Source organism: Phacochoerus africanus, chromosome 9 (assembly GCF_016906955.1).
Source record: "Phacochoerus africanus isolate WHEZ1 chromosome 9, ROS_Pafr_v1, whole genome shotgun sequence".
NCBI classification, from domain to species: Eukaryota; Metazoa; Chordata; class Mammalia; order Artiodactyla; family Suidae; genus Phacochoerus; species Phacochoerus africanus.
In genome coordinates, this window is record NC_062552.1 from 128,310,126 (window position 1) to 128,332,998 (window position 22,873).

General features: G+C 50.7%; 1 protein-coding gene and 2 gene segments (V, D, J or C); 1 reads left to right on the forward strand and 2 right to left on the reverse strand.

Moving 5' to 3' along the window:
- Positions 1-2,659: 2,659 nt before the first annotated feature.
- LOC125136783 (immunoglobulin heavy variable 3-23-like) lies at positions 2,660-6,067 on the reverse strand. The segment is given in 3 exon segments: positions 2,660-2,685; positions 5,527-5,837; positions 5,932-6,067. Coding segments are annotated over 3 exon segments (383 nt in total).
- Positions 6,068-11,777: 5,710 nt separating this feature from the next.
- LOC125135506 (immunoglobulin heavy variable 3-23-like) lies at positions 11,778-12,363 on the reverse strand. The segment is given in 2 exon segments: positions 11,778-12,109; positions 12,204-12,363. Coding segments are annotated over 2 exon segments (378 nt in total).
- Positions 12,364-18,830: 6,467 nt separating this feature from the next.
- LOC125136784 (disintegrin and metalloproteinase domain-containing protein 20-like) lies at positions 18,831-22,842 on the forward strand. The gene is made up of 3 exons (XM_047797561.1): positions 18,831-20,543; positions 21,060-21,097; positions 22,801-22,842. The coding sequence occupies exons 1-3, from the start codon at positions 19,937-19,939 to the stop codon at positions 22,840-22,842; spliced, it is 687 nt and encodes a 228-aa protein (XP_047653517.1). The 5' UTR covers positions 18,831-19,936.
- Positions 22,843-22,873: the final 31 nt, after the last annotated feature.

The following is a 22,873-nucleotide window of genomic DNA, read 5'->3' on the forward strand; positions in this document are numbered from 1 at the left end:
AGTAATCAGAGAGAGGAGGTCTAAGATGGCAGAGCAGCAGGACATAAGGCCAATCTACACCTACAAATACATGGAATATACAACCATATCTGGAACTATTCCCACAGGAAATTTGTGAAAAAGTGACATCAGAAATCCAGATTATGATCGAATAACAAAAATATTACCAAACCAGATAGGACATAAGAAAGAACAAGAGAAGGCGACGTGAAAGGAAAGGAGACAGGCCCTGCCCTCCCAGGTGGGAGCTGAAAAGTGAAACGGCTCCTGCACCCCAGGAACCTCCCTGACCAGCGATGAGATCAGCCAAAGACGGAGGGCTGCACAAATGGTCTGGAACCGTGCAGCAGGAGAGATGCCTCTGAAAACGGTCAGTGCTGTGGACAAAGGTCACCATAAGCGGGTGCCAGCAGGTGTTGGGAACTAAAACGTTGGGCTTAGAGGTTGGACCCAAAGAGGGAGCTGGGGCCAGCTCCAAGGGGAAAAACCACGGTGGGTCAGGCAGAAACAGCCTGGAGGGACTAGAGTGCAGGGAAAGCACAGTGGAGGGCATCTAAGCAGAAGCCAACCGTTTGGGCTTAGAGTCTAGACACCACTGTTTGGGGAGGCAGCACTGCAGCCTTTCCCCCTAAGCCAGCTTTCTCAAGCTGCAGGGCACAGCCTGCCTCAGCGTGGACACCACTTGGCCAAAGCAGCTGCCTAACAACGGCTGGGAATCAGCCCTGCCCTTGGGGTACAGACTTCTTGGAGCAGGTGGGGTAGCCGCCTGGGAAATTACACAAGTTTCTGGTCCTTGTTGGAGGGGGCCCTGTGCTAGCGGAGCCCAACCAAGGGCAGAAGAGCTGCTGGTGGTGGTGGCACTCAGCTCTGAAAGATGCAGGAAAACGCAGGTGATTGGCTCCACCCAGAAAATCTGCAGGGAGTCTGACCAGCAGGGTGCAACAGAAAAACTGCTGGCAGCAGCACCCACTTCCTGCAAAAGCAACTAGCTCCTTGAGCAGGAAACACGGGCGTCTGTATTTCACCAAGAGAGGTAGGGCCCATTCCCTGGAAAGGCTCACCAGAGCTCACTCCCTGCCAATCAAGGAAAACGCAGGTGCCTTGGCTCTGCCCAGAGCCTCTACCGAGGCTTGTGCCAGCAAAGCAACACCAGAAAAACTGCTGGAAGCTGTGCCCACTGCCTGCAAAAGCAGTGACCTGCTTGAGCAAGGAAAACACAGACACAAACCGGCATCTCAGCTCTGCCCAGAGAATCTGCAGAGGTTTGTGCCTCTGCAAGTTGCAGAGGAAGGAACACTCCCAAATCCGTTCTACGGCGTGACCATTGCCCTGATACCAAGAGCAGACAGAGGTACCACAAAAACAGCATGTGGCAGGCCAATATCACTGATGACTATACCTGCAAAAATACTCAACAAAATAGTCACAAACTGCGTACAGAAGTACACTAAAACATCATACACCATGATGAAGTAGGATTTATCCCAGGGATGCAAGGCTTCTTCAACAGCCCCAAATCTATCAAGGTGATACACCACATCATCGAAGTGAAAAATGAAAACCATGTGATCATCTCAATAGATGCAGAAGAAGCTTTGGGCACAATTCAACACCCATTTCCTGAGAAACACGCCAGAGAGTGGGCATCAAGGGGAATTACCTCAATATGCGAAGACCCATATATGGGAAACCCCATTCTCAAAGATGAAAAACTGAAAACACTTCTGCCGAGGTCAGGAATAAGGCGAGGAGGTCCTCTTTCACCACTGTTATTCCATATAACCTTGGCAGTCCTAGCCATGGCAACCCGAGAAGAAAAAGAAATAGAAGGACTCCAAATTGGAAAAGAAGATGTAAATCCATCACTGTTTGCAGGTGACGTGATTGTGTACTTAGGAGATCTTAAAGACACGACCAGAAGACTCATAGAGCTCATCAATGAACTTGGTAAAGTTTCAGGATACAAAATTAATACAGATAAATCAATTGCATTTCCAAATACTAACAATGAAAGATCAGAAGGCGAAATTAGGGAAACAATCTCACTTACCATTGCATCAAAAAGTAAAATACCTAGGAATGAATCTACCTAAAGCGACAAAAAATATGTACTATGAAACCATAACCCTGATGAAAGAAATCAAAGACACAAATTGGTGGGAAAATGTAACATGCTCTTGACAGAGCGCTGTAAACCAGGTATAATGGAAAACAAAATAAAAATCATCATACAAACTAAAAAAAAAAAAAGAAAGAAAGAAAACTGTAACATGCTCTCGGATTGAAAGAATCAACATAGTCACAATGATAACCCTGCCTCAGGCGATCTGCAGATTCAGTGTAATCCCTGTCAAATTACCAAGGACATTCTTTACGGAACGAGAACAAAGTATTTTGAAATTTGTATGGAAACACAGAGGACCTCGAAAAGCAAAAGCTGAATGGAAAGGAAAAAAGGGACCTGGAGGAATAAGGCTCCCCGACTTCAGACACTGCTACAAAGCTTCAGTCATCAACCCCCTATGGTACCGGCACAAAAGCGGTCACACAGATGAATGGAACAGGACAGAAGGCCTGGAAATAATCCCCTCGCCTTTAGGTAACTAATCTAGGACGAAGGAGGCGAGATCACAGAGTGGAGGAAAGACCGTGTCTTCAGTCAACGGTGCTGGGAAACCTGGACAGCTGCACGCAAGAGAACGAGAGCAGAACGTTGCGCAACACCGCACAAAAAGTAAACTCCAAAGGAATAAAGACCTACATGTAAGACCAGACAGTGCAAAATTGCAGGAGGAAAACACAGGCAGAAAGCTCTTTGACCTAAGTCACAGCAACAGCTGGTTGGATCCACTTTCTAGAAGAAAGACAGGAAAGACGCAAAAGAGCCAAGGGGACCTCATGGAACTCGAAATCTTCTGCACGGCAAAGGACACCATTAAAACCAATGCGAAGACAGTGCACAGAATGGGAGGGAAGTTTTGCAAATGATCCAGCCGACAAAGGTTTAATCTCCAAAATTTACCAACAACTCATCCAACTCAACCACCACAAAAACAGGAAACCCAGCTGGACAATGGGCATAAGACCTAGACAGACATTTAACCAAAGAAGACATATAGACGGGCAGCAGCAGGCATATGAACAAATGTGCAGCACCACTACTTACCAGAGAAGTGCACGTCAAAGCCACCATGAAGTATCCACACGCACCTGTCAGCATGGCTGTCATTAGCAGCTCAACAAAGAACAACCGCCAGGGAGGGTGTGGAGAAAAGGGAACCCTCCTTCACCTTTGTAAATTGGTACAACCATGAGGGAAAACTGTACGGACGTTCCTCAGAAAACCGAACATACAGCTACCTGGTAATATAACAATCTCACTCCTGGGCGTATAGCCAGGCAAAACCACAGTTCAAAGGGTGGTGCACCCCTACCTTTATAGCAGCGCCATTGACAAGAGCCAAGACATGGAAACAACCTATATGTCCACCAACAGAGGAAAGGATTAAGAAGATGTGGTGTATATACACAATGGAATGTGACTCAGCCATAAGGAAGAACGTAATAACGCCACTTGCAGCAACATGGATGGACCTGGAGATTCGCATGGTAAGTGAAGTATGCCAGAAAGAGAAAGACAAATACCCATAGGATATCACTTATGTCTGGGATGTAATATATGGAACATACTGATCTTTTCACAGAAAAGAAACTCATGGATTTGGGGAATAGACTTGTGGCTGCCAAGGGGGAAGGCGTTGGAATGGGATGGCCTGGGAATCCGGGGTTAGTAGATGCAAACTCTTGCCTTTGGAATGGATGAGCAGTGAGGTCCTGCTGTATGGCACCGTGACCGTACCTAGTCACTGATGACGGAGCAGGATGGAGGACAGTGTGGGATAAAGAGAGTACAAATGTGTGTGTGCCTAGGTCACTTTGCTGCACAGCACAAAATTGACAGAACGCTGTAAAGCAGCTATAATGGAGAAAATAAAAACCATAACTAAAAAATGAAACAAAAAGGGATCAGTCTTGCTTGCAGAGGCCTCTAGTCCCGAATTCCCTAATCTGTTGAGCCTCCAGATGCAGCAGCTGCACCTTCCCAGGGGAGGTCTGATTCTCCCTTCAGGGACACAGAGAAGGGCAGGTGCCTTGTGTTGGCTACTTCTTAATTAGCGTAAAGTAATCAATGTGCCATGGAGACACATATTCGGGGGGGGGGGGGGCCTCCAACACTGAGTGCCTCTTATGTCGTTTTTCTATCTGCACACAAACGTGTGGTGTAGGTGTCAGTGTCCCCGCATTTGAGAGGCATAGAGCTAAGCTCTGCAGCCTGCCCTTGGAATGCAGAAGAGATGTGGAGCCTACACCAGGGATCAGAGAGCCTTTGCTTCTGGGCTGGATCTTCTTTTCCGTGTTGTGCTGTTTGTGTGCTCTGCTTGGCTTTCTTCTTCATTTGCGTTGCAGTGAAATGCAGCTGACTTAAAATGTTTTGCCAGCATTTTGGCGCAGGGAAGTGATCCGGATGTACTTACACGTCACTTCTTTCATGTTATCTTCATCACGTTTTCTCATGAGACACAGGATATGGCTCCCTGTTCTGTACAATGCTTAGTGGGCCTATGCTTTTAAAATTGCTCCACACCCTCAAGGAATTCCTGGAGAGCGTTGGAAGTGGCTGATGAGGTTGCAGTAATCGCTTCCTGGAACGAGAACTGGTTTGATTCTCCTGCATTCTAGGTCTCACCTCAGGCTCTGCGGTGAGGGCAGGATCTAACACAGTGGTTCCCAGCAGTGTCTGAGTATCCACAGGTTATTATCCACCAGACTATAAAGGTTACCTACCCAGTATCGAATGGAAATACATTTAACGAAGCTCATTTGGCACAAAATCAGCTACAGAGCAGAACAGGAGGCAGGCATCACCTAAGTCAAGGGAGAGTGTGTTGGACCTGGAGGCACGAGCGCAGAAAGCACACCCACCCACGTTCCCTCTGCCTGGCACCATTCCCGGGGACCCTTGGGGACCCTTGAGGACCCAGCGGTGCTGCCCTGCTCATTTAGGTCTCATGGGCATGATATTCCGAGGAGAGCAGGGATTCTCGACCCTGGCAGTGTCAGCCAACGGTAACAACAGGCAAGGCTGAGGTTTAAAAGGAAGAGGCAATTCCATGATTGCGTCTTCCTAAATGCAGGAAGGTATTTCTGACACTGCGCAAGTTTTGCAATATTTGGAGAAGAACACTCATTAATTACAGGTGAAGGTACTCTAGGTCTATTGTGCGGGAGGATACTTTTCTGTCTCAGCAGGGTCCTTTGTGTGGCAGAGCCTGTAGTGTAAGCACAGAATCCTGTGTCCAAAGAGGATCCCCAGGGAGACGCTACATGGAGAGGCAGCCCCAGACCCTGGCAGGAAACCAGCCCTTCACCTCCCTCTGCACCTGCTCCTGGGCATGAAACACACACACAGTGATTGTGGGTCCTGAGCGCCCCCTGCAGCCCAGACCCTGTGTCCCTTCCCCTCACTGTGCCTGTTGCAGAGTAATACCGGGCCGTGTCTTCGGTTCTCAGGCTGTTCATTTGCAGATAGGCCGTGTTCTGGGAGTTGTCTCTGGAGATGGTGAATCGGCCCTTCACAGAGTCTGCGTAGCCGGTGCTACCACCACTACTAGCAATATATGCCAGCCACTCCAGCCCCTTCCCTGGAGCCTGGCGGACCCAGATCATGTTGTAACTACTGAAGGTGAATCCAGAGCCGACACAGGAGAGTCTCAGAGACCCCCCAGGCTGCACCAGGCCTCCTCCAGACTCCACCAGCTTCTCCTCAGCCTGGACACCTGCAAACACAAAGACATCCTGGTCAGAAAACTGTCACACGCCCACTGAGGTGACCTCCAATCCCCTTTTTTCTCCCCCCCCCCCAGGATTTACCTTGTAGGAGAGCAAACAAGACCACCCAGTTCAGCCGAAACTCCATGGCGGGTGGTCTGTGTTCTTTCCGGATCACAGAACGGGATCGTGGGGCTGGGCTCCTTGCCAGAGCTGCAGGGTCATGGCAGGGCTGGTTTTATCTGCTGAGGGAGGAACCTATTTGCATGGCCTCCTAGTATATAAGCGGTTATGGCATCACATGGCCTCAACATGGCAGGTCCCCAAGGCAGGAATGAGTGTCTTGAAGTTGGTTGTGTTGATAGCATTTACGAATATGCATTTTCATTACGTCAGTTTCTTCACGGTAAACACCTATCACTCGTGTGCTATTTTGATTTTACATTTGCACACAACCCTCTGATGTAGAAGTCATTTTTCCCCATATTCCGAGAAGAAATTTCAACTACGCACGTAGAGGGTTTGTGGACGGTCCGGGGACACACATGTGCTGGGAGTCCCTCCTCGTGTCTGCACTTGTGCTCCTCCTGCTGGACCCACCTGCTTCCTGGACCAACTCCAGAACAGAGTGGACACACCTGCAGGGGAGGGCAGATCCCCCTTCCGTCATGAGAACCTGAGGGTATTGTTCTGTTGTAGTGTTTACACGGGAGGGTGTCTTTAGGATTCATGGGAAATTTTTTTCATTTATCTCTAATATCTCATGTATATTTTTGAATTTTGGTTTTTCCTTTATAAATGCTCTGGTCTGCGATATTTGGCCATAAGGTAGTTCTGTATTTCATTTTTATGAAACCTCCCTACCGTTTTCCATAGTGATTGCAAGTACCCAAATGCCTATTTTGAAGTAAAGAAATCACTGTTGGAAAAAATGGATAAAACCTGTATGCATGGAAAGTAACACTCATGCTTCTAAAAAACCAATGTTCAATGAGGAAATCAAAAGGAAAATAAAACTACTTGAAGAAAAAGGACAATGAACACGCAGCCATTAAAATCTGTGGGATGCCTCCAAAGCAGTTATCACAGGGAAGTCCTTAGCAAGGCAGCCTGAGCTACCACCTAAAACAATTAGAATATAGACAATAAAAACACAATCTAAAGCAAACAGAAGGAAGTCAGTCATATGAATTTGAGAAGGAATCAGTAAAGAGTGCCTCAAAAAACAGCAGAGAAAAGAGAATGTACTTACAAGTATAACGGGGTCGCTTGCTATACAGAAGAAATTGCAGAATATTGTAAATCAAATGTAATAATTTATTTTAAAAACAGAAAAAAGCAATCACACCAGCAGATGGTACTTTGAAAGGGTAAATCAAACTGCCCAGCATCTGGACAGACTCAGCCATGAAGATGTCAGAGAGAAACCATATACACAAAACAAGAAATGAGAAAGGAAGTATCTTAATGGATGCTGCAGAAGCACCCAAAATCCCAGGAGACCACCCAGAACAATGACAGGCCCATAAATTTGACATCCTAGACGAAATGGACAAGTTTCTAGGAACTTACAGCCCAGCCAAACTGACTTAAGGAGAAATACATAATTTGACCAGAACTATCACCAGAAAGGGAAGTGCCTATGTAATTAAATCACTCCCGACAAATATTCTCAACAAAAGTTTAGCCAGACAAATGCAACAATACATAAAACACAAGCAGACACCATGGCCAAATGGGCTTCCTATCAAGTTCGCGAGGATCTTCAACATACGCAAATCAATCTGTGTTCTACGCCACATTGCGAGACGTGCCAAACCACATGATCACCTCAATAGCTGCAGAAAGAGCATTAGACAGAGTCCAACATCCATTCATGATAAAAGCTCTCACCAAAGTGGGTATAGAGGGAATATTCCTTCACATAATCGAAGCCCTTTAGGACAACCCACAGCCAGTACAACACTCGATGGAGCAAAGCTGAAAGCCTTCCTGCTAAAATCTGGAACAAGACAGGGATGTTCTTGTTCTTCAACACAGCCCTGGCGGTCCTGCCACAGCAATCAGACGAGCAAACGAAATAAAAGGCATCCGCATAGGAGGAGGAGAAGAGATAAAACCGTCACTGTCCGCAGATGACACGCATATGTGTATATGCATGGAAAACCCTGAGGACGCGGCCAAAAAATTACTAGAACCGATCACCAAATTCAGCAAAGTAGCAGGATACAAGATTCACATTCAGAAATCAGTCCCATTTCTGTCTATGCACAATGAAACTTTAGAGAAGGAATGCGAAGACACAATACCTCTTAAAATTGCACCCCCAAAATTCAAACACCTGGGAATACTCCTGACCAAGGGGGCAGAGGACCTATATGCCGAGAGGTATCAAACCTTCATCAAGAAAGGAAAGCAGACGTAAAGAAATGGAAAGATACTCCATGCTCCTGGGTTGGAAAAATTAATGCTGTGAAAGTGGCCGTACCACCCAAAGCGATCTGCAGGTTCAACACAATCCCTATCTAATTACCCATGACATTTTTCACAGAACTGGAACAAACTCTCCAAACATTTCCATGGAACCACCAAAGACCCAGAATTGCCAAAGCAGTCCTGAGGAACACAAACCAAGCAGGAGGCATCGCTCTCCCAGACCTCAGGCAACATCACAAAGCCTCAGTCCTCAGGACCGTGTGGTACTGGTACCAAAACCGACAGACCGACCAAGGGAACAGAAGAGAGAGCCCGGAAACAAACCCTCACACCTATGGTCACTTAATCTTTGCCAAAGGAGGCAAGGACAGAAAAATGGGAACAAGACTGTCTTTTCAGCAAGAAGTGCTGGGAAACCTGGGCAGCTGCATGGAAAGCACAACACCCCCGCACACCATGCACAGATATAAACTCAACGTGGCTGAGAGACTTCGGTGTAAGACAAGACAGCATCAAGGTCCTGGAAGAGAACATAGGCAGAACATTCTCTGACATCAACCTTACCAATGGTTTCTCAGGTCAGTCTCACAAAGCAGCAGAAACAAGAGCAAAAATAAACGGATGGGACCTCATCAAACTGACAAGCTTTTGCTCAGCAAAGAAAAGGAAAAGGAGAAACTAAGAGACAGCTTACAGAATGGGAGAAAGTAGTTTCAAATGATGCAACTGACAAGGGCTTAATCTCTAAAATATACACACAGCTTATGCAACTCAACAGCCAAAAAGCCAGCAACCCAATGGAAAAATGGGCAAAAGACCTGAATAGACTGTTCTCCAAGGAAGATACACAGATGGCCAACAAGCACATGAAACAATGCTCACCGTCCCTGACTATTAGCGAAATGCAGATCAGAATTACCCTGAGGTACCACCTCACACCAGCCAGAGTGGCCGTCGTTAACACGTCCACACATAACAAGTGCTGGAGGGGGTGTGGAGAAAAGGGAACCCTCCTGCACTGTTGGTGGGAATGTAAGCTGGTACAACCACTATGGAGAACAGTGTGGAGATACCTTAGAAAACTATACATAGAACTTCCATATGACCCCGCAATCCCACTCTTGGGCATGTATCCGGACAAAACTTTCCTTGAAAAAGACACACCCACCCACATGTTCATTGCAGCACTGTTCACAACGGCCAAGACGTGGAAGCAACCCAAATGTCCATCAACAGACAATTGGATCAGGAAGATGTGGTGTATGCACACCATGGAATACGACTCAGCCATAAAAAAGAACAGAACAATGCCTTTTGCAGCCACATGGATGGAATTGGAGACCCTCACCCTGAGTGAAGTAAGTTAGAAAGAGAAAGACCAGTACCATATGATGTCACTTATATCTGGAATCTAGCATACAGAATGAACGATCCGCTCCACAGAAAAGAAAATCATGGGCTTGGAGAAGAGACTTGCGTTTGCCAAGAGGGAGTGGGAGGGTTTGAGAGCTTGGGGTTAATAGATGCAGACTATTGCCTTTGGAATGGATTAGCAATGAGATCCTGCTGTGTAACGTTGGAAACTGTGTCTAGTCACAAGATGGAGCAAGAGAATGTGAGAAGAAAGAATGTATCCATGTCTGGGTAGCTGGGTCACCATGCTGTATGACAGAGGAAAAAATAATGCATTGGGAAGTAAAACCTAAATGAGACGAAATGAAAGTAATTATTTCTACTAAACAAAAGGAATTGGTTTGCTGACAGAGGCCTCTAGGCCGGAATTCCCGAATCGGTTGACCCTCCAGATGCAGCAGGTGCACCTGCCCAGGGGAGCTTTGATTCTTCCTTCAGGGACACAGAGGAGGTCAGAAGGACGCTCTGCGTTGGATGCTCTTTAAGCAACTTTAACTCAGAGGAATCAACGCGCCATGGAGACACATATGTGGGAGGCTCACGTGTTCTGTTGTTTTTCTATCTGCACACAGACATGTGGGGTAGGTCTAGGTGTACCTGCCTTTGAAGGAGGTAGAGCTAAGCCCTTCAGTCTGCACGTGGAATGCAGCAGAGCTGTGGGAGCCTACATCAGGGAAGAGAGAACTCTTGCTGTTTTGCTTGTCTTTTTTTGTTTATTTTACTTTAAAGCATAGTTGATGACAGTGTTGTGCCAACCTCTTCTCTGTAGAGCAATCCAGATATACTTATATGTACATTCTTTTTCCATATTCTCTTCTTCATATTTTATGCCAAGAGACTGGATGTAGTTCCCAAGTCTATACTTTGCTAACAGGGCCTGTGGTTTCCTTCTCTTCCTTTTTTTTCTTCTTTTGTCTGTTTGCCATTTCGTGGGCCATTCTTGTGGCATATGGGGGTTCCCAGGCCAGGGGTCTAATCGGAGCTGTAGCCGCCGGCCTCCAGCAGAGCCACAGCAACGCAGGATCGGAGCCATGTCTGTGACCTATACCACAGCTCACAGCAACTCTGGACCCTTAACACAATGAGGGAGGCCTGGGATCGAACCCGCAACCTCATGGTTCCTAGTCAGATTTGTCAAACACTGTGCCATGATGGGAACTCCCAGGCCTGTGCTTTCAAAAGAGGAACTGCCTCCCACCCCTCGCAGGAATTCCTGGAGAGAGTTGGCAATGGCTAGTGAGGTTGCAGTGATTGCTTCCTGGAATGAGAGCAGGGGTGTTTCTCTTGCTGCCTAGTGCTCACCTCGGACTGTGTGGTGAAGGCGGGATCCTGCCCATTGGTTTACAGCACTTTCTGAAAATCCACATGTTATCATCGACCTGAGTGTAAACGTTCCCTACCAATTATCTACGTGTTGATTGAGATAATTTTCATGGTTCCTATTTGTCACCATGTCACCCACAGAGCAGAACAGGATGCAGGCTTCACCTATGTCGATGGAGAGTGTATTGGACCTGGAAGCAAGAGCCCAGAAAGGACACTCCGCCCACGTCCTGTCTACCTGGCATCATTCCTGGGGGCCCGTGAGGGTCCTGGTGTGGTACCCTGCTTTTAGGCTGTGCATGCATCAGAACTATAGGAAAGCAAGGAGCCAGGACCCTGGCAGTGTCTGCCAACCTAACAGCAAGCAAGGACTGAGATTCCAAAGGAGGAAGCAAGTCTATGATTCCCTCTGCTTAAAGCCAGTGTGGTATGCCTGAACCTTCTCGATTTTTTCAATATTTGGACGAGAACAATCAGGAATTGAAATCGTAAATTACTCTCTGTCTATTGTGCATGACACTGATACTTTTTCTTCCTGTCTCAGAGGGCCTTTGTGTTGCAGAACCTGTAGTGTAAGCACAGAATCATGTGTCCAAAGAGGATCCCCCAGGGAGATGCCTACATGGAGAGGCAGCCCCAGACCCTGGCAGGAAACCAGCCCTTCACCTCCCTCTGCACCTGCTCCTGGGCATGAAACATACACACAGTGATTGTGGGTCCTGAGCGCCCCCTGCAGCCCAGACCCTGTGTCCCTGCAGGGAGGTTTTTGTCTGGGCTCACACAGCCGTCCCGTCACTGTGTCTTTTCGCACAGTAATACCGGGCCGTGTCTTCGGTTCTCAGGCTGTTCATTTGCAGATAGGCCGTGTTCTGGGAGTCGTCTCTGGAGATGGTGAATCGGCCCTTCACAGAGTCTGCGTAGTAGGTGCTACCACCACTAGTATAAATAGCTGCCAGCCACTCCAGCCCCTTCCCTGGAGCCTGGCGGACCCAGCTCATTTGATAACTACTGAAGGTGAATCCAGAGCCGACACAGGAGAGTCTCAGAGACCCCCCAGGCTGCACCAGGCCTCCTCCAGACTCCACCAGCTTCACCTCACCCTGGACACCTGCAAACACAAAGACATCCTGGTCAGAAAACTCTCACATGCCCACTGAGGTGACCTCCAATCCCCTTTTTTCTCCGCCCCCCCCAGGATTTACCTTGTAGGAGAGCAAACAAGACCACCCAGTTCAGCCGAAACTCCATAGCGGGTGGTCTGTGTTCTTTCCGGATCACAGAACGGGATCCTGGGGCTGGGCTCCTTGCCAGAGCTGCAGGGTCATGGCAGGGCTGGTTTTATCTGCTGAGGGAGGAACCTATTTGCATGGCCTCCTAGTATATAAGCGGTTATGGCATCGCGTGACCTCAAAGTGGCAGGTGCCCAAGGCAGGCATGAGGGTCCTGATGCTGGCCTGTTGGATGGCGTTTACGAAGTTGTCTTTTCATTGCATCAGTTTTGTCACGGTAGACACCTGTCACTCGTGGGCCATTCTGATTTCCACCGTGGCACACAAACCGCTGATGGAGAAGTCATTGTTTTCCCCACACTCAGGAAATAAACTCACTCAGGGGAGTAGCTTTCTGTGGCGTCTCCAAGGACGCACACGTGCTGGGAGTCCCTCCTTGTGTCTGCACTTGTGCTCCTCCTGCTGCACCCACCAGTCCCCTGAACCAACTGCAGGACAGAGTGGACTCGCCTGGAGGGGTGGGCAGAACCCCCTCTGTCGTAAGAACATGAAGACCTTGTTCTGTTGTGGTGCTTACCTGGGGATAGAGCATCAGGATTCATGGGAAGTTGTTTCATGTGTCTCTAACATATATATTTTTGAATTATGGTTTCTCTGATTGGATGGCCAGGATTGTGATATCTGGATTATATGGCAGTTCTCTATTTCATTTTTAAGTAGCCTCCCTCCTATTCTCTATACTGGTTGCATTATCTTACAGTCCCACCACTGGTGGAGGAGGGTGCGCTTTTATCCACACCTTCTCCAGCATTTATGTTTTGTAGATTTTATAATGGCCATTCTGACTGGTGTGAGGTGATACCTTGTGGCTGTTTTGGTTCACATTTCCCTAATGATTAGAGATGTTGGGAATCTTTTCATGAGCATTTTGGCCTTCTTTCATTCTTAAAATATTCCTGAATATTTTAAGTTTTATTTTTTTTGTAAATAATGTATAGTTGATTTACAATGTTGTGCCAATTTTTGCTGTATAGGAAGGTGACGCAGTAATACCTACATATGTGCTTCGTTTCCTCTTACTATCTCCCAGCGTGTTTTATGCCAAGCTACTGTATATAGTTCCTGGCAGCGTACAGTAGGACCTCAACCCTCATCCATTCTAAACGGAAGAGTTTGCATCTGTTAAACCCGAAGTCCAGTCCTTCCCTCTCCCCCACCTTGCGACCACACGTCTGTTGTCGGTGTCTGAGAAAGTGTTTCAGTTTTGTAGATACAGGTATTCCGATGTCACATATAACTGAATCTAAAGTACGGCACAAATGAAGTGATGGCCATGTTATTTATTATCAAAGTGTATTTAACTGGCAATGTTGTGCCAATTTCCTGACCGTGTTTATGAAGACGGAACTGGCTTCTCCGTTCAAGGTGTGGAAGCGGCCTCTCTCTTTCACTGAGGTCCAGTTGATGCACACACTCTGCGAACATCCGCTGCACAGCAGAGCAGCCCAGGGTTCTGGCAGCGTCTTGGGGATTTTCTCTGCAGAGTCGCATGTCATCTGCAAACACTGATCGTTCTCCTTCTTCCTTTCCAGTTCGGAATCATTATATTTCTTTTCCTTTTCTGATTGAAATTTCTGGGACTCCCAAACTACGTTGAATAGACACTGTGTGGGTGGACATCCTTGCCTCTTTCCTTATCTTAGTGGGAATTTTTTCAGCTTTTCACCATTGAGAACGATGGTAGCTGTGGGTTTGTCATATGTGGCTTTTTTATGTTGAGGTAGGGTCCCTCCATTCCCACTTTCTATCAGATGGGGGTTGGATTTCGTCAAAAGCTTTCTATGCCTCTGTTGAAAGGATCATGTGGTTTTTACTCTTCAGTTTGTTCCTGTGGTATATCACCCTGAATGATTTGTGGATGTTGAGGAATCCTTGCATCCCTGTGATAAATCCCCCTTGATCATAGTGTATGATCCTATTAATGTATTGCTGAATTTGATTGGCAGTGTCACCAGCAGAATAGCAACTTGCCACATGTGGGTAGTCTTGGTGGGTCAGTGACTGTGCGGTCGGTACATCAAGCTGCAGACACGACCAGGTCCCTTTGGAAAGGCCGCACAGATGCTCCGAGCCTCGAGTTCCCTGTCGGTAAAAATACGGACGACAGTGCCCTGCCTCCAGAGGCTGCAGGATTCAAGCAGGAGGTGACGGGCCATGCCCCAGCCTTCCTCCTCTGAGGGAACAGGAGCTGATCCCAGGACAGTCACCTGCCCAGGACACAGAGCTCCACAGTGCGTCACACAGAAAACAGCCGGACGCGCCTGGCGTTTCCTTACCCAAGTCTTTTGACTTTTCTCCTTTTATGCACATTGCTCAGGGCTCTCAGAGTTGGGTTTTGTTTCGGGATCCAGTTTCAGTCTCGTCCTTTTAATGGGCCTGTTGGGCACACTCACGTGTGCTCAACATGAAGACAGATGTGTTTGGTGTCTATCTTGTTTTGCCTTTTAATGCCATACTTTCCATTTTTCCCTTTTCTTCTTTTCTTTTCCTTCTTAGGGCCATGCCTGTGGCCAGTGGAAGTTCCTGGGCTAGTGGTCGAATCTGGGCTACAGCCGCCAGCCGCCAGCACAGCCACAGTCGCACCCACTCCAAGCTGCATCTGTAGTCTACACCGCAGCTTTCAGGAACACTGAATCCTTAACCCACTGAGTGATGCCGGGGCTTGCCCCCGCATGCTCATGGGTGCTAGTCGGATTCTGAGCCCGCTGAGCCACAGCAGGAACTCCAATGCTTTCCGTTTGTAACCCTCCTAAAGCAGTCTTCCACTCCCAGTCGTCCTCCTTTGCTGCTCTGCGGGTGGAGCGGTCGTCTTTACAAGGAGGGCCTCCTCAACGTCCTCTGCGCAGCCTCCTCAGGCAGCACGCCTGGCTCTCCGCCAAACGCACCTGAGTGGGCGGGCTCATCCTCTCCCCTTCCTTTCGCACTTCCCTCCATGTGACTCTCCACAATATTACGTTCTGAGTGTGCTTTCTCCTAAGATTGGCTTCTTGTCCTTGGCTTGGCTTTATTGAAGTTTGAGGCTATGCTTGTGGCCACAGTGGGTTTGGGTTACGGGCTGCACGCTCGTGATAGCCGTCTTACCTCTGGTGACATGGCCTCATTCAAAATCCTGGAGACAGGGCGGTGGCTCAGCCTCCAGTGTGGGGTTTTTGATGGGCACTATGGTGTTGTGGTGTAATAGCAACTAGATCCTGAGCTGGGCCCTCTCCCAAACCCCAGCTGGGCTGATAGAAATGGGGTGCAGAGTCTGAGCTGTGGGCGGAGGCAGAGCCCTGAGAGTCTGTGAGACGGGCTCAGGGCTGCAGTGTCCTGCAGGGAGCCTGAGCATGGCCTCTCCCATCAGGCCATCAGCTCTGTCCCGAGGCTCCGAGCAGGGCTGTGCCCAGGTCTGGAATCCAACCCCGCTGTGATGACCTCCTGTGTACATACATTTTCCCCAAAGTGTGTGGGTTGCCTTGGGGCCATCTGTCCTCCCGGGACTGACGGGTGCCCCCCCACTCAGGAAGGCCAGGAGCAAAGCAGGAGCCACTCGGGGTCCGCCTTGCACCTGACCATCCCTGGTGCCATTCTGAGCAGTGCTGGTCCTTCTGGTTCCGGAAGGCCTGGAGCAGGTGACAGGGGCCCAGCAACCTTCCTCCCCGGCCCACATGTCCCCGGCTGAGCGTCTGCTGCTTGCAGAGCCCCCTGCCGAGGGCATTGGCAGCCGTGGACCAGGCCCTCACTTCCTGAGACATAACTCCAGGCCATGAAGCATGGCTTAGTTCACCCAACTTGAGGCCCTTGGCAGTGACCCTGAGGGAACTGGGGTGCTCTGATGGTGATCACAGGGCAGCGCCAACCTCGGCCCTGGGGTGCTCTGGTGGTGATCATGGGGGAGCACCCACCTGGGCCCTGGGGTTCACTGATGGTGATCACATGGCAGGACCCACCTGGGCCCTGGGGTGATCTGATGGTGATCACAGGGAATTGCCCACCTGGGCCAAGGAGTGCAATGGTGTTTATCATGGGGCAGTGCCCATCTGGGCCCTGGGATGCTCTGGTGTTGATCATGGGGCGGTGCCCACCTGGGCCCTAAATTCACAAGTGGTGATCACAGGACAGTGCCCCCCTGGGCCCTGAGTTCACTGGTGGTGATCACACGGCCATGGCCATAATCAGGCCTGGGAGTCTGGCTGGGATTGTGGTGTCTCTGTGGGGTAGATACTGCTCTGTGTCTGTCCCAGTTCCTGACCGCTAGGGCATCAGCATGGTGCCAGCATAACTGGCTGGGTGCCCATGGGGGCAGGGGCTGGAGACTGGCCCCTTGCTGGGACCCCTCCCCTGCCAGCCCATGGGCCCAGAGAGTCCTGGTCCTGGGGGCTGCTTCTCTGCAACCTCTGCCTTGGTGGCCGTCAGTGTCCCCACCCTAGAGGCCTTGGTGATGCCAAGTCATCTTAGGGCTTTCTCCAAGATCTGCTTCATGTCTTCCTGAATCAGTCGTGTTAACTTTTGCAGCCAGAAAAAGCATGCTCAGTGGTGACGTCAAGGATGTACAAACACTTTCTATATCTGCCAGGTCCTCCCAGCATACACCTGGCTACAGGTGGGTGAGTTGGCTCCAAGGCACACAGCATCGGAGCTGACCAGGGGAGGACAGGTGGGGGTGGCAGGAGAGCCTCTGGAGTAGATAGAGTTCTGGCAGGCATGTAGCAGAGGCAGGTGCATGGACAGGCCGCTGGCCAGTCGCTGCCTGTGGAGCACCGCCTTGTGGACGATGGTGAAGCAAGATCAGAGGGGCCACCTCCAACTTGAAGACCTGTGCTGTGTCCTGCTCCTGGCGGAGGCAGGGGCGGGGGTAGGGGCAGGGCCTTGGCTCACAGGCACGGCACTATGGAGAGCAGTTCACAGTTTCTGGGCCTTTGGGTGTGGCAGGTATTTCAGGTGCAGCAGACAAAGGATGCTCAGGGTGGAGGAAAGTGGTGGCAACAGTGTGGCAGGAGCCGCTGTCTGGACACCAACACAGCACCTGGGCGTCACTTCCTCTGGTCCTCACCACTCGTCCCAGGGGCGCCATTCCCGTTCTGATGACTGATTACAGGCTAAGCACAGGCAGCAGTGGGCTCTGCATCAGATCACCTGCCAGCTGCCGGCTGAGCCAGGTCTCTGGGGAAGAAGGCAGGTTTGTGTTAGGAAGATGATAACGAGTGTGGGTGGACAGGGCTCGTGCTGGATGGGGAAGGGGCTCAGGCTCAGAGGGTGGGAGGCATGGAGTGGGCTTCAGGCTCAGAGGGTGGACAAAGGAGCCTCCGTCATCCTGGGACCCAGAGTGCTGGGCGTGTGGCATGGAGGACACTCCAGGACCCGTGGTTCCCCAACAATGGTGTAACTGCTGGAACAGCACCTTCCTCTGGCTGCTCCCAATGGGGCTGCTGGCCAGCTGCCCTTTAGGCTTCCTGAGGGGACCACCATGGGGGCTCTGGGGAGGTGATTGTCATGGCCCTTGGAACTGAAGACCCCACTTTTGGACTTATCGGGCTGCAGCTCTCTGGGGCCCTGGAACCTGCATCTGTCCCCTTGGTTCTGTGCTGAGCGGTGTGGCCTGTCCTGAGGCCCCAGTGTAGGGCGGGTGATCTTTATGGGGCTGCGACCAGATGAGGCCTCACTACGGACCTCCACTCACTGCTGGCTGCCCCCGGCCCAGAGCAACTACCCTTCTAGACTCCAGGCAGGGGCAGCACAGCCCCTAAGGTGCAGGCGGAGTTGGAGTAGATGAGGAAGGGCAGCGGAACCCAGGAGGAGGTGCTGAGTCTGGGGCCGGCATCTGCAGGAATATGAACCTCTTTCTCACACCCTCATGAGGCGGGTCTCCCCTGGGCCAGGGCCCAGACTCTGGCCTGCTCTTCGCGGGTGCAGCAAGACCCCTTTCAAGACCGCATGGCTGTCTTGCCAGGTCAAGTCAAAGGCTGTGTACGGTAAGGGCCCGAACTTCTCTGATCAAAGTGGCAGCGTCCTGGCTGCAGGAGCCTCGTTTGTTCCGGATGTGACAGAGCGAGCAGACATGGGCACCGGAGCCCGGGCCCCGAGAGCGCCCCAGGCTCCACTGTCAAATTCCCAAAGGGGGAGCGCCGTGACCTGGTGCAGGGAGGGGAACGAGGGCTCCTCTCTGGGGACGCAGGTGGGACCTGAAGTGCTGAGGCTCAGTGCCGGAGGCTGGTGAGATCGAGGACGGGTAGGCTCATCTAGACTAGCTGGCGGGAAGGGGTGGGTGGGGTGGGGGGCACCAGGCGAGATAGAGTAGGAGAGAGACACATACAGCGGGAGTCCCTCACACCTAGATTTTGGCTGAGGGCCCTAGAGCCTTGGACATGGGGAACCTCCGACCATTTTCCACGTCAGCGTGTCTGGGTCAGATTGCTTCCAGCTGTTGAGAATACAGCCAAGGCGAGAGGCTGCAGGGGGCTCCCGGGATGTACCAGAACCCATTCTTAGCCTCCACGCAGTAGAATAGGGGTACTCAGAGCCACCGACTGGCCAAAGGTGTGCCCTATGGTCTCAGCGACGTCTCCGAGGCACTGAGGCGCACAGCTGCAACCGTCTCCACAGTCGTGTCTGGCTTGGGGGAGGTGGCCAGAGAAGCGGGGACCTGTGCCACTAGGGCACCACGGGAATTCCCAGGAACCAGCTGAGGCTGACTCGCTTTTCGCAGAGCCCCTGGGATGTGCCTTATGGTCCTACTGGGGAGGCGGTGGCCAGCGACAAGGGACTCTGTGTTTGCCTTGGGTACTAAGTGCCTCTTGTTGCAAAGAACTTATCTTGATGGGGGCAGATGCTCTCATAGCCTGGTCCCTTCTCTGTCCCCCTTGTCCTCTCACAGGTGTCTTCGAGGGGCAGGCAGCCCTGAGGACTCTTAACTGCCTGCACGGTACGAGCTGTCCCGGTCCGCAGCTGGGAGGGAAAAAGAAAGGAGGACGCCTCACCCATCAGGTGGCCGGTACTAAGGTGCAGTGCTTGGTGGGGCCTTCGGAGCACACCACGTCGTAACCTGGCCCGAGTTCCCCAGCTGCTTCCCCAGCTACTCACCTGTTCCCAGAGGGTCGCAGAAAGAGAGAAGGGAGAGGGAGGGGGAGAGACCCCCAGTAAGTCCCCGTGCAGGACCGAAATGTCTCGGTCCATGGGCACAGTTTGGAAAGACAATTTTCCAGACTCGTGGCGAGGGGAAGACAAAGGACAGGTTGCCGGCAGAGACGCGCTTGGTGCAGAGGGACGACCTCCTGATCTTCGGGGGGACCTGACCGCAGGGGCGTTGGTGGGCCTGTTGACCGTGTCGCAGTCACTCGGCAAGTCTTCGCTGGCCAGCAGGAGGACTCTACATGCTGCACACAGACAGGCCTCTGCTTCCCTCTCCCTTCGGGTTTCCACACTCGCGACCCCGGACACAGCCCTGCCGCCTGCCCCCAGTCAGGCACCACTGAGTGCATGTCCAGGCCCCGCCTGCCTCGCCCTGTGTCTGTTACCTAATCCCCTCAGGTGACCCGCCCGGGAGTAGGTGCCCACAGCCCCAGGCTCCCTTTGTTCCCAGTCAGCATCTCCTTGGAAAGCAGTGGCTGCAGCTAGAGGCTCAGGCCTGGCTTCTCTGGGGTCCTCCTTTTGTCCGTTCTTCTTGACAGATGTCCCTGAGTAGGGACACAAACCCGGCAGAAGGCCAGGTCACCCTGAAGGAAGCCCTCTGGCTGCTTGGGTTCTGGGCAGTGCTGGCCTCAGTCCAGTGCTCTCAAGGCCGCCCCTCGTGGCGTTACATCTCCTCAGAGGTGGTGATTCCCAGGAAGGAGTTACACCATGGCAAGGGCGTTCAGATGCCAGGCTGGCTCTCCTACAGCCTGCATTTTGGGGGCCAGAGGCATATTATCCACATGCGGCCCAAGAAAATCTTTTGGCCTGGACACCTGCTCGTGATGACTCAGGATGACCAAGGAGCCTTGCAGATGGACTACCCCTTCATCCCTTCCGACTGTTACCACCTCGGCTACTTGGAGGAGATTCCTTTCTCCAGGGTCACGGTGGACACATGCTATGGGGGTCTCCGAGGCTTTATGAAGTTAGATGACTTAACCTACGAAATCAACCCCATGAGGGAGTCTCAAAGGTTTGAACACGTCGTTTCTCAGATAGTAGCAGATGCCAATGCAGTGGGACCTATGTATACACTGGGCTCCAAAGAGGAAGAAGACGCCCTGTTCTCTCTAGAAGATGCCAGTGCAGCCCCCAGGATCGCTAGTAAGTCCTATGCATCTCATAGAGCAAATCTGAAAGGATTTCTTCATTGTACTCGGGAAATGCATAATTCCCTAGGAAATCTGTCAAACTCTATTACCTACCTGATAGATTTAGGTAGTATAATGGACTCGATGATTCTAACTCTTGATACAAGGTACTATATTAGCAGCCTGCTTGTTTATAATAACCGTGACCCTGCCAACACAGGAAATCTTGCAGAGGGAAGTGCATACTACCAGTATTATCAGCGCACTCTGTATCCAAATCTTCAGCCACACACATCTGTTCTCTTGAATAGGCATCGTCCAAGAGATAACGAATATGCTGTAGGGATACACACTGCATGCGGCAACCGTAACCTCCTACGGGTTGGTCACTTGGGCAGACATAAAATAATGGTAGGTGTCGTTGCATCTGCCATTACTGGGAGGTCTATAGGTCTGTATTATGACAGTATGAGCTGCATTTGCCAGAGAAGGTCCGTCTGCCTTATGTTCTACTCTCCTTCATTAACAGACACCTTCAGTAACTGTTCCTTTGTACACATCCAACATGTATATCACTATTCAAGTGTTGACTGCATGTTTCAAACTGCATTTGTGTATCACAATAGAAGCCGGGTAAACAATCGTTGTGGAGATAAGAAGGTGGACCCTGGGGAGACCTGCGACTGTGGCTCCATTAAGGAGTGTTACAGCAACCCCTGCTGTACCGATGAATGTCGGCTTACCCCCGGAAGTTCTTGTAGTGTAGACCTGTGCTGTTCAAACTGCAACTATTCCCACTCTGGGACACTCTGCAGGCCAACCCAAAATATATGCGACCTTCCCGAGTACTGCACTGGTACAGAAAGGTTTTGTCCTGGTGATGTTTATTTGCAAGATGGAACCCCGTGCTCCGAGGAGGGCTATTGCTATCATGGAAATTGCACGGACCGCTCCATGCATTGCAAAGAGATCTTTGGCAGAAATGCTGTGAACGCTGCAAATGAGTGCTATTCTATCAACAAAAGGGGCCATCGGTATGGACACTGTAGAAAACGACCTACAAAGGCCTACTTTTATGGTTGTAGTGATGCTGATGTACTGTGTGGAAGGTTGCAATGTACCAATGTCACTCACCTTCCAGTGTTGCAAGAGCATGTTGGATTTCATCAGTCTGTGATATCAAGTAAGTTGTGTTTTGGGGTGGACGTACACCGTGGGACTGAAACAAATGATGTTGGTTATGTGAGACCTGGCACCCTCTGCAGGCCTCGAGTGTTTTGTTCAAATACCTACTGCAACGGTACTTTGACTGATCTGAGGTATGACTGTATCCCTGAGAAATGCAATTATAGAGGGATTTGCAACAATAGAAGGAACTGCCACTGCCACATAGGCTGGGATCCTCCATATTGCATACAGGTAGGTATTGGAGGAAGCGTGGACAGTGGACCCCCCCCAAAACTGAGAGGATCATTAAAACAAGCCCAAGCACCAACCATCTATTTGAGACTGCTCTTCGGTCGCCTTTATGCCTTCATAGCTGCGATGCTCTTTGGTGTGGCCACAAACATAAAATCTATCAAGACCACCACAGTTAAGGAAGTAACAGTGAATGCTTAGATATCCTGAACCAGCCTCCTGACCCTTGTTCAACTACAGGCAATGTAGAAGGAACATGTGTGAGAAAATCAGGAATGAGATGCCACAGCTGAAGTTCACTTCCTAGAAGTCTGTGGAGCAGGGCTGGGGGCTCATACCGTGAGTGGTCAGAATTCTCACACCAGGTCTCTTTGAGAAGCTGCTTCCTGGCATGCTGAAATAAAACCTAAGAACACACGCCGGAGGCCTGTACTATTTGGTTTGCCCTTAAGAGTGAGACGGAGCCTGAGACTTTGGCCAGCAGAGGAGACCTCAGGCAGCCGCTGGGTCTGGACCCGAGTTCCCGGATTCCAGCGTTAACGTTTGCCATGGGCCCTTCTAGGGGCAGCTTCATGATGTTTCTCTGTGTGGGTGCTGTTCAGGCCTGAGGGCCTCCTCGTCTTCTCCATAACCTCTCCTTCTCTAAACCCAAAGTGGGTACAGAGCAATGGAGGGCTACTCCCCACCTGCGCTGGCTGTCCCCTCCTGGGGGGGCTGTGGGCTGCGGGGATGAGAGTGATGTGGGCCCAGTTCCCACCCGGCGTCAACAGGGACAGTCTGGAGAACATCCTTCCCAAAGCGGGACACGGAGGTCAGGAGGCGGAAGGTGGCATTTGCTGAAACCCCGTCAGAAACTTGTCAATGACCTGGGCCTTCATGGGGAGCCCCTGTGAATGCTAATCCCTCGCGTCCTTCCTGCATCTC

Bases quoted from the DNA above. Each gene is read 5' to 3' on its own strand.
- LOC125136784 (XM_047797561.1), top strand. From the start codon at position 19,937: ATGTCCCTGAGTAGGGACACAAACCCGGCAGAAGGCCAGGTCACCCTG. The intron at 20,544-21,059 runs GTAAGTCCTATG...CTTCATTAACAG, and splicing joins TGCAGCCCCCAGGATCGCTA to ACACCTTCAGTAACTGTTCC. The intron at 21,098-22,800 runs GTATATCACTAT...AAACCCCGTCAG, and splicing joins CCTTTGTACACATCCAACAT to AAACTTGTCAATGACCTGGG.